At 37.5% G+C, this 10,642-nt stretch overlaps 1 protein-coding gene across 2 annotated transcripts in view; it reads right to left on the bottom strand.

Moving 5' to 3' along the window:
- Window positions 1-10,642, bottom strand: part of ctif (CBP80/20-dependent translation initiation factor) — a 59,474-nt gene that overhangs the window by 15,833 nt on the left and 32,999 nt on the right. Inside the window, exons 9-11 of one of the 2 annotated variants that reach the window (XM_024299235.2) lie at window positions 8,184-8,264; window positions 2,169-2,733; window positions 823-1,122 (exon numbers count right to left, since the gene is read on the bottom strand). In XM_024299235.2, coding sequence (XP_024155003.1) covers window positions 823-1,122; window positions 2,169-2,733; window positions 8,184-8,264 — 946 coding nt within the window. The remainder of the gene's footprint in view (window positions 1-822; window positions 1,123-2,168; window positions 2,734-8,183; window positions 8,265-10,642) is intronic. The other variant, XM_024299236.2, reaches the window with a different exon arrangement.

Raw genomic sequence — 10,642 nt, 5'->3', positions numbered from 1 at the left:
GCTTAATCTTCCTTATATATGTCCTCCATCATCAGAAAAATGCCACAAAAAGATGAAAAAAGAACGATTTCCATCATCTTTGACACTTAGATAAAATAATGTTGACATTTTTTTCACCTCAATTATTTATAACCAGAACTGCTACAGTGTATAAAGTATGTTACAGGACTAAATGCATTTATTTTTTTGTTTTTTTCCTTGATTAACTTTAACATAAAGCGAGCAACAAAATTGCGTTGGCTGTAGAGCATAATAACATGACACAGATTCAAATATCCAACAGCATATACTTTTTTTTTAACCAACATTTTCTTTTTTTTTTAACCGTAACTAATGAGATCCCACGAGATTCTTAACTGTGGAACTGCAGAATCAGTAGATATTAAATTTTTAACTACAGACTTGTTACTCTGTGAGCTTGTTATCAAGCTGGAAGCTTATCGAACAATCCTAAACCAGACTCCTGCAGCACTTTTTCCTATGTTAAAGTAAAAACATGTCGGCGTTAGCTGCCCTGCATTTGCATAACTTGCAATCAAGACTATTTTGTGCTTTAAATTAATTATCCTTTATGTGTTTTTGAGGAATGGTTAATTAAATTAAAATAATTTAAGAAAAAACTTTTCTTAAAACACATATTCTTAAAAAAAAAATATTGACAAAATAAAATATAAATTGTTTTTTTTCTCGAACAGCAGAAACTGGTTCAAAGACAGCAAAAGTTTTAAAAGATGTTTTTCAAATTAAGATGCAAAGCAAACCAAGCTGTGAAATACAGAAACTTGAAAGACTGAAAGATGATAAATGCCGTGATGCCGTTACCTGCAGCATGTTGAGCAGCAGCGATCTGAACTTGGTCCCCTCCACCATAAACAGCGCCATCTTGTCACAGAGTTTAGCTGCCGTTGCTGCAAAGCTTCTGTCAGACACGGCCTTTAAATAGATGGTGCTGACCACCTGAGCCAGCGACTCCTCAGACCGCGCCGAGCACTGCGCCTCCTCCATGAAGGAGGCCAGCTGCTGCTCCACGCCGCTGCTGTTGCTCCTCATGTTGTTCAGGAGGTCCACCAGCCGGTCTAAGCTCTGTGATCCGGACTCAGACTTTTGCATGTGAGCTTCTTCCTGGAGGAAGATCAGGGGAAAGGGACAGGATGTTAGACTTGATGAGCTGCAATCCAATGCAGTTATGAAATGCGACTGAATGATCCCATGAACCCAAACATGGAGACGTGATTACCAATGTTTTTATAGAACTCTTCAAAATAAATAAACCTGATTTCTTAACGTCATCCGTGTTTTCCATACATTGGAAGTGAGATATTCACAGACATCACTCCATGTAGCAATCAGGCTAAAAACATTAGCTGGTAGCTCCTCCCACGCACTGCCTCGGCATCAAGTTCAGGAATACATTTTTGGACAGGCGGCGAAGCAGCGAATTCGCAGCGCTGTGAGAAAGAGGTGGCCAATGTGAATTTATCGCATAAATCGTGTTCAATTTGAAAGCAGCGTCTGACCTCTCAGCAATTGTGAGGGTAAGGGGGGGCGGGGTTACTCTGTACCAGTGGTCCCACCCACTACAGAGAGGTGAATTTCTTATAAACTACTGCCACTTGGTAGAAACTATTTCCTAGATTTTTTTTTTTCTTTTACAATTTTGATTAAAAACAAGATACTCATAATTAAAAAGACTACCAGGAATGAGTGGATCTTTACAGGAGCATGATAGGGCTACTTTGAGTAAAGGGATTGAACTACTGCAATGTTTTCAGTGCTATAAATTCTTACAAGTTGATTCTCTTCATTTGGGTCTAAAATCCATGAAAATCATATCAGATGCTCTAATAAAGCTCCCAGAGCAGATAAGAAAGAGATGTTCTCCAGAATGACCAAACAACACCAGAAAACAGAGGATGCTAAGATTCAGATGAAGGTGGCTGAAGGCTAATCAGTTTAAGATGAAAAACTGATGAGTTTTCTGCATGATAAGGAGCTGCTGCTTTGGAGGCGTTGGCGTGCATAATAAGCACGAACAGAAACCTTCAAGGCACACTTGCTTTTGTGGAGATAAGAACAATTATCAAAACCAAATGGTGATGTCTCCACACATGCAGATCAGGGCTGGTAACTGTAATTCTGACTGACAGAACTAAGCAGCTTTTCAGTACCTTGTCCTTTAGTCTTCCCCTCAGTCTTTCCTTCGACGACTGCAGAAGACTGACTTTGGGCAGCTCCGGCTGGCCCTCGCTCGTCTTTCCTGCTGGTCGGAGGGTGGGACATTCCTTGGTAACTATTAGATCTGGTAAAGGTTCTGTACTGTGTGTGGAGTCAGGTCTGGCTGAGTCATTGGTACTCCTACTGCTGTCGTTTTGTTTCAGTGGTCTGATCTGCTTCTCATCCACTTTTACATTCTCAGTGTCTTTGGTTGCTCTGGGGGGCGCTCCTTTTTCCCATGTGGCATTCGCCGGTCCTTGACCTTTCTGGTTGTGGTGCCGGTTCTGGCTGTAGCCGTGACTTGGCCCCGCCGGGCGCTGCCCTCCTTGGTACTGGCGAGGTGGCCGACTGTGTCTGTTCTCTGCAGGTTCTGTCAAAGTCTGCTGTGGTTGGTTTGGATATTGTTGCTGGGTTCGATCCCTCTGCAGTTGAGGTGATTGCTGTTGAATCTGTTGAGGCTGGATCTTCCCTCCTCCTCCTCCTCCTCCTCCTCCTCCCCCCTGAGGTCGCTGCTGCTTCCTAAAATAAGAGCAGGTTTCAGTTAGCATCAGTGTGATGTAGCAGCAGTTGTCTACAATGTTTCGTCCCTCGCCGGTTCCCTTGCAGAAGTCTGGAAATGCTGTCCTGTGACAAGTAAAAAAAAACCTTTACAAGAACTAACCTGACTATCATCTAAATAAAGTCAAAGTCCTAGTGTGTGCTTACATGTGGATGCGTCAGTTTTGCTGCCCTGCATTGCTGTGTCCTGTTGCTGCTGTGGCTCTGGGCTTGACAACCCGCTGACATATGGTCCAAAGGATTAGTCACCTTTACACTGTGGAGGCTAGCTATTATCTGCCCCAGCTTTTGAAATCACACAAATTCAATTAGCAGTTTGTGCACATTTTTATCAGATTCAGTAAACCTACATTCTTCTTCTCATCAAGTCACAAAAAATGTATTCTTTAAAAAAATAAATACATGTGTGGACATTAGAGTATGATAAGATAAATACTTTTTAAAAGTACAAAAATGGCAAATATTGCAATTGTGGTCAATGACTAAACTTTTTTATTTTTTGTTGACTTACGTTACCTAACTTAATTTAATGTTAGACTTCATGGACCAAAAAATTTGATTTGTTTGATTCTTAATAGATGTATTCAGACCTGTTTTCTACAGCTGCCTTGTCTATCTTGTTGCTAAGTGAAGTCATTCAGGCCTGCTTTAGTGAGAAGTATCCTTGTTTTGGTCTTTTTGAGGCACGTAGACACTACTTTTATGTATTCAGTTTTTTCTTTGTTTAAAGTAGATTTTGCCATGTACGTTTTTTTACATTGATTAACACTTAACACTAGTTCTTCAATCATACTTCCTGAGAAAGCATCCTTTGCAACAATAGGTCCCTTAAAATTGGTCAAAAATTCTTACCCCATTGGCAGATCTTTTTTACCTAAGCAAAAAGAAATCTGACAATGTGATAAGAAAAATAGTCTTACCAAGAATCATTATTTGAAGAAAAATTATTCTGGTGACTAAGACATCATTTTAAAAACTACCATAAGATGATTTTTATTGTAAAACATTTCCTCTTAAAATGAGGGTCATTTTAAAAAACATTTTTTTAACTTCTTAGAATTCAGTTTTAGGTTATGTCTATAATGGTCAGTTTTCTTTTTTGACAAAAAATAATGGTATCAGGAAAGAAAAAAGAGAACATTTATTCATTGCTCTTAAGGTTTAGATAGAACAGCGTCTAATGTGAAAATAACCATGTTGTTTATCTACAATACTTTCACCAGGATTTGGATATTTTTATTGATTTTGGTTCTTAAACCTTTTTGCACCATCTTGCCTCCATTTTATTAAAATTGAAATAAATGAATCATTTTAAATAATATCATCCAACTTTGTCATTTTAGTGTCATCCTTTACTCCTACAAGCAGTGTTATGAAAATAATTTAAAGGCAATACAGGAAGTATCATTTTACAGTTCTGAGACTTCAGATTTGCAAATTTGAGGAATTCTATTACAACAATGATTTGTCGTCTATTACAAATTGGAAGCAACTTCTGCAAGTGTTTTTGGCTGCATGCATTTACAAATATCATTAAAACTAAAATATAACAAATGCTTAAAAAACAATTTGAAAAATACAATGCAGCCACACACAACTGTAAGATGCAACAAATTCTAAACAAATAAAGAAACTGAATTTTATTAACCTAAATTCTTAGCGTTATATTTAATTTATTTCAGAAAGAAGTGCCTAAACATGAGTTGCCTTATGATTGACAAGTGGCTATTTTATTCTTTTTTTAAATCCAGTCCAGAAGTTGAGCAAACACAAAGATAAATGTGCTTTGAGGACATTAATTCTTACAAATAGGGTATCCAGGGCGTATATTTATATGAACCCACTTTGTATTATAAAATAAAGTGAATTCTACTGAAATATTGTATTTATTTTTTGATCATTAGATCTAAACATGGGATGTAGAGAAGAAAAAGGGGTAACGAAGGAAAGGGTAGGGGGTTCAGAAAAGCAAAAATGTTAGAAATAAAGAGAGAAAAAGTTGCACGAGGCTTATCGTTATCAAAGCACAACTGTTTAGAGAAGGGCGGCATTTTTGTGCAAAACCACACACATCTGCACACTCCAATGCCCACATAAACACAATTAAATAAACCTGCATGCAGATTCACACACGTCGTACACATACAAGCGATTCATTACCAACACCAACCAGTGTTCGTCAAGAAATGAGCAGACAGGTGGGTTTGGGTAAGTGAGTTTTTTAGAATGCATCTTGTGTTACTGAAGAGAAGGTGTGACCCCACCCCAAACCCCCTCCAGCATAGAACCCACAAGCAGCACAGACCACCACTGGCACAGGGGCATGGAGAGCCCCAGCTCTTGCCCAGGCAGAGGGCCCCCAGGTGCCCAGGCGCCAGTAAAAAGCCCCACATGGGAGAAGGCTGCACCAGTCACCACCACCACCACCACCGATTGACTCGTCTGCTCAAACATTCTCCATGGGGGTGTTCAGATGCCTCAAAAACATGGTAACATCGTCAATATTGAGGATCTACAAACAAGGTTTTCTTTTATCAACAACAACAACAAAACTCAAAAAAAAAATGATGAAGATAAAAGAAAAGTCTGTAACATCAAAAAGCTCTTTAAGTCCAACATAGAGACCCAGAATGACTGAGATGGCATGTGTGTTTTTTTGTCAAGGAAAGTAAAGTGAACGTTTCCTAATTATTCAAACATTCTTCTCCATGACCTTTAACAAAAACACATAAAAGAAATTGGATGAGGCAGACGTTTTTTAAGGTTAGGGAACAAAGACACAAAACTTTTGCAGCAGAACTATGTGACACATTCATACTTAAAAGTTCAAACTTAAATCTCTTTGAGTTTTAACAGCCTTGGGAATGTTAAGAGAGCTAAAACAAACAACAAAAAACTATATTTTCTCAGAAAAGTAAAACTAATTGTTGCCCCTAGCAACGTAGTTTCAGATTAATGTTGGAGGCTGGAAGGAAAATAGTATTTACATTCAATTACATGAAACAGAGGATAAGGGTTTTTTTTGGAAAAACAGGTTTGCCATTAGCAATGGTAGTTAATGTATAAATTATGAAAGTGTAAAATCCACTCTTTCAATTGCACTTAATTGGATAATAATACCGAAATATCAATGGTTTTTATACTAAATTAAGGCTGTTTATACTATGTTACATTAATGCTTTTTTTCTAGGTTACTCTTTGATACCTTATGTTTAGCAAATTGATGAATGATTGGCATTTTAACCCACATGGAGCTCACAACCAGTTGAAACTAGTTAGGGGGTGCTTCAAGAACCCAATCAGTACTTTTCCCTGAAAAACAAAGTCATAAATTATCTTCCTGGCAGGAGCAGGGACACAGACACTGACCACTCAAGAGGTAGGTTTGGTGAAGACGACCATTAAAGGTATTAAAGACCATGGAGGAGCTTTTTCTGTCCCAAAAAAGATTGGCCTGAAGACACAGGTCCCGCCCAGGGGCATATATATATATGTGGAGTCCATTTCACATGTTTTTTCATGGCGAAGACCCAGAGTACTCAGTGCGACTCTGAACCAACTTTTTATTAAAAGTACTTGAGTTTTATGGTTGCTTTCTTCCTCATCAACACGTGATGTGTTTATTGACACCGTCAGTGGGTGGAGTCCAAATCCTACACACTGAGAATCAGATCTTGCTTGCCCTGAACGTTATATTTTTCTTATTTTTATCCAGCCAAAAATAAAAAGGTCCTATGAGTTATTAACACATTTTTAGTCAAATGTCGAGTTGTGAGTTCATCCAAATAGAAGGGGCTGATGCAAATTTGGCCCACAAATCGCGTTCAGTGTTGACAAAGTTAATATCTTAAGATATTCTAAGGGCTATAAATAATAGCGTGACATTTTTATGTTACAGCCTTTTATTGTTAAGAAAGTTTATCTCAATACAATGTTATAAAACAAAGTATTTCTGATGAAAACTATAAATTTTGCCATTCTTGTTTTCATAATTAATGTAGAACTGCTAAATTCCATGAAGCACACATTTTTTTCCTTAAAAAAAGGCCACATATTAATTTGCGATTAATCGCAAGTTAACTCCGGACAATGTGATTAATCGCAATTAAAAAATTTAATCGCCTGACAGCTCTAATAATTTTATGAAAAATTGTTTTAAATTTAAACACTGTCCTCAAACAACCATTAAGCTATGAAATTACTAAATTAATACAAACATTTTTGTAGTTGAGGATCTTGCCATTTCACTAAATTGTAAAGATTTTTTTTATCTTTTAACATTTTTTTTCATGAACATCTCAGCTGCCTCTTCTCTAGTCTGGAAGACGGCCCTCACAAAAGACACAGCTTCCACTGTCAAGTGTAATTCCTGTATTATCATAGTGGGCCTAAAACCTGGTTCCACAACATAAAGGCACCTATTTTGTTGAGCTGTTGACCAGTCAGTCCTAACCCTGCACTTCATTGTGCTCTGCGGTTTCTTTTTGGTGTGCAAATGAGAACATTTAAAGTTATTTTTGAGCAGTTTCTTTATAAAAACATGCACCGTAAACGCACACAGCTGCTCTTTTCTAAAGGGCCGCTCGCCATCAAACTGTTATCCCCCACAGTCGATACAGGTGAGGCCAAGTCTACACAGCCCCAAAATCCGGAGGATTACGAATTCAGACTTGCCAGATAAAAGTGATGAATGGTGAAAAGTTTTTTTTTTATGTCCACAAAATGGTTCTTCTTAAAGTTACTAAGCCATAGAGCACAAGTGCACACACACGCACTTAAAATATGAAATCTTAGTAGTCACTGAAAAGCGTTTCAATTTTTTGCAGTCAATTTCTGTTTGCTTAATCTCTAATAAGACGTCCACCTAATCTTCTAATAATACAGAGAAGTGCTACCGAGACAGTAAAATGTCGATTAAATGAGAGTGAGCTCTGCAGTCATATTGCAGCCAAGAAGCTATTAGCATTTTGGATAAATGATGAAATTTCAACAGCTTCTTAATATTTAGAGTGTGATTACCACATAATAAAAGTGGGATTGACTTTTCTTCTTTGTGATGTTACAAGTATAAATCAGATTTAAGTTTCATTGATGGTTATACTTTCCTACTTTGCTTCATTTTCAGCTTATATTTCTTAAATGCACATTGCATTAAGTGCACAATGGACATTAAATTGCTCTTTTTTTATTCTTGCACTGATTTTTATTCTTTTTGTCTGCCCACTTTTTAGAGAACCGTTTTTGATTTCCATGTATAAAGACAATAAAACCTGTCTATTTCATTCTATTCTAGTCTATTCTTTGGTTTCATTTTTAAAAAGAGGTTATTAAAAGATCAAGAGAAAAAAAAATCAATAATAATGACATTTCTGGCCCCATTTACCTCAGAACTTTGGAGTTGTACCACTAACCTGGCCGAGACTTGCCGTTTCCCCCCTGGGCCTGTAGGCAATAGAACGGTTAACTGTCCTCGGGTGAAGTGATCAAATGTTCTACAAGCAGGAGAGAAGGGGATGCCACAGTGCAGGTGATAAGAAGGACGGAAGACACGTGAAATTGATGGGAGGAGAATTTTCACAGAGGAGAAAAATCAGAATTTAGGGAGGAAAAAGCAAAGCAAAAAAGGGAAAAAAAAAAAACTACAAGTTGATAACATCATAAAAACAACATGAGAACTACAGAGTATGGAAGAACGCTTCGGTGACTTAAAAGGTAAAAATGAATTGGCAGATGTGATCATGGTAAGAGGCAAGATGAAGACGATCAATCAATCTGTTGCTGAGAATGGATGAAGAATTCATGGAATCACTGGTTGACCCAGACTGCAGAATTGATCGACTCGGGGGAAGAGAGGCCTGCAGGCCAGACGGTCAATACCACGGCTAGAACTCCACACTGCCCACAACACACTGACTTAATGGACTGTGGGGAGACGAGCTTTAACTGCCTGACTGAGCATCTGCATTTATAAATCTTTAGATTTTAAATACAATTGAGTGAAACACAGAATATGTGGGCAGAACTTGTATAGATTACACTTAATATCTATAGAAAAAATGCATTTTCTATGAAAAACAAACTCAGTGACTCACAAAGTGTCATGTAAAAGTGAAGCACAAGCTGGAAATTAATCAAAAATGACCTTAACAGGATGTTTTTTATAGTTATGTTAATAAACATTTGTTTATGTAACTTTGTAAAAAAAAAAAAAAAAAAAAAACTTTAAAACATAAAATCAACTTAAGATAAAGTTCAAGTAAGATTCAAGGACAACATATTAAAACTAATGTTGACTGGAATTGTTGGATCCTTTAAACACAAATCCTTTTAGAGTGAAAAAGGACAAACATATTTACATCATAAGAAAATAAAAGAGCTCTTTTGTTGCGTTATGATGAATCAGCTCAGTTTATCAGTGCAACCTTCTAATGCTGCATTCACACCGGACGCGATTCATGCGGCAGGGGTGTCAAGTTTTAATTATCTGAGGTCCTGCGGTGCAATTTGGCTGTCGGGGAGTCTGGCAGCAGCACGACTGGGGAAGCAGATGTAGCGGGCGTGATCGCGACAAAAATAAAAAGATCCTAGTTTTGTTTTTATTTTTTCCCACTTTGGTGAAAGCAAGTTGTCAAACTGGGCTGCAGACAAATGGAAATAATGTTTAAAATGGCCGCCAGGCGCAGTTCCTACAGTAAATGGGGAACATTTCTGAATGATCTGGTGAACCCAGACACAGCGACAAGATTGCCGCTTCTGTTAAAACTCTACAAAACATTCAAACCCAAGCTACTCGATCAACATCATCCATGTTTTCCATGATGTGGCAACTAATGAAGTCCAGAAAAACGTTGGTTGATGCTCCTCCCACACGCAGCCTAGGGCATCAAGGTGTCAAGGACATTTTAGGAGTTTCGTTGAGGAGTAAATTCGCAAATATGCAAATCACGTTAGTGTGAATGCAGCTTTACAACAACTGAACAAAAACTGTTACTATACCATCACCATCTTATTTTATCTTTTTTACAACATTGTAAGTTCAACTCCAGTCATCTTTTAATTATGACTATGCCAATTTTAGACAAAAATCAGAAAACTTGTGTCATTTTCCAGGACATGGAATCTGCAAAGCCCCAGTTCATCAGAAATTTGGCTTTGGGTTGTGGTGGGACCATTGGTGCAGCGTAACCCTTCCCTTTTTCCCTTCTTAATTGTTGAGAGTTCTCTGTTTACACACCGTTCTGCTAGCTTACAGCTCCTCACAACCCCAAACATAACATTACCGGTGCAACAAAAATGGCAAGCAATTTTGGAGCTATTGGATCAATTTGTTCACAAGAGGATACATCTGATTCACAACTATTTAAATAAAAAAATACTCAGAACTGCCATTTTAAGCTTAATTTTCTGTGTATATATATCCTCCATCATCAGATAAATACTACAAGAGCATGTCAAAACATTATTTTTGTTAGAGGATCAATTCTCCATCATGTTTCAGTAAATATAAAGAAAATAAAAATAATAAAGATATAGAGAAATGACATTTGAATGCAACAATTCTGTGACTCCATTCCTTACACTTCTATGCAGAGACCAAACTAGAAACTTGTTCGAGAGAAAAGTGTTCTTGGAAGCAACATGCACAAGATAACAGGATAGTCCCTGTTGATGTTTCTAGTTCACAAAACAAAAAGAGCGAAACCTAAGCAAACTGCTGCTGGCTCGATTCCTTCGTTTGGACATTTCAGCCATTCCACATAAACACAAAAGTCCAGGACAGACTGATTATTCACTGTACCAAAAAACAGGAACAAGGTGTTTTTACCAGTTTGGTTAAAAAACAATCTCTCTTTTTTTTTTTTTTTTTTTT

Source organism: Oryzias melastigma, linkage group LG12 (assembly GCF_002922805.2).
Source record: "Oryzias melastigma strain HK-1 linkage group LG12, ASM292280v2, whole genome shotgun sequence".
Taxonomy (NCBI): Eukaryota; Metazoa; Chordata; class Actinopteri; order Beloniformes; family Adrianichthyidae; genus Oryzias; species Oryzias melastigma.
The sequence above is the reverse complement of the archived record's forward strand: the minus strand, read 5'-3'. Positions and strand labels throughout refer to the sequence as shown.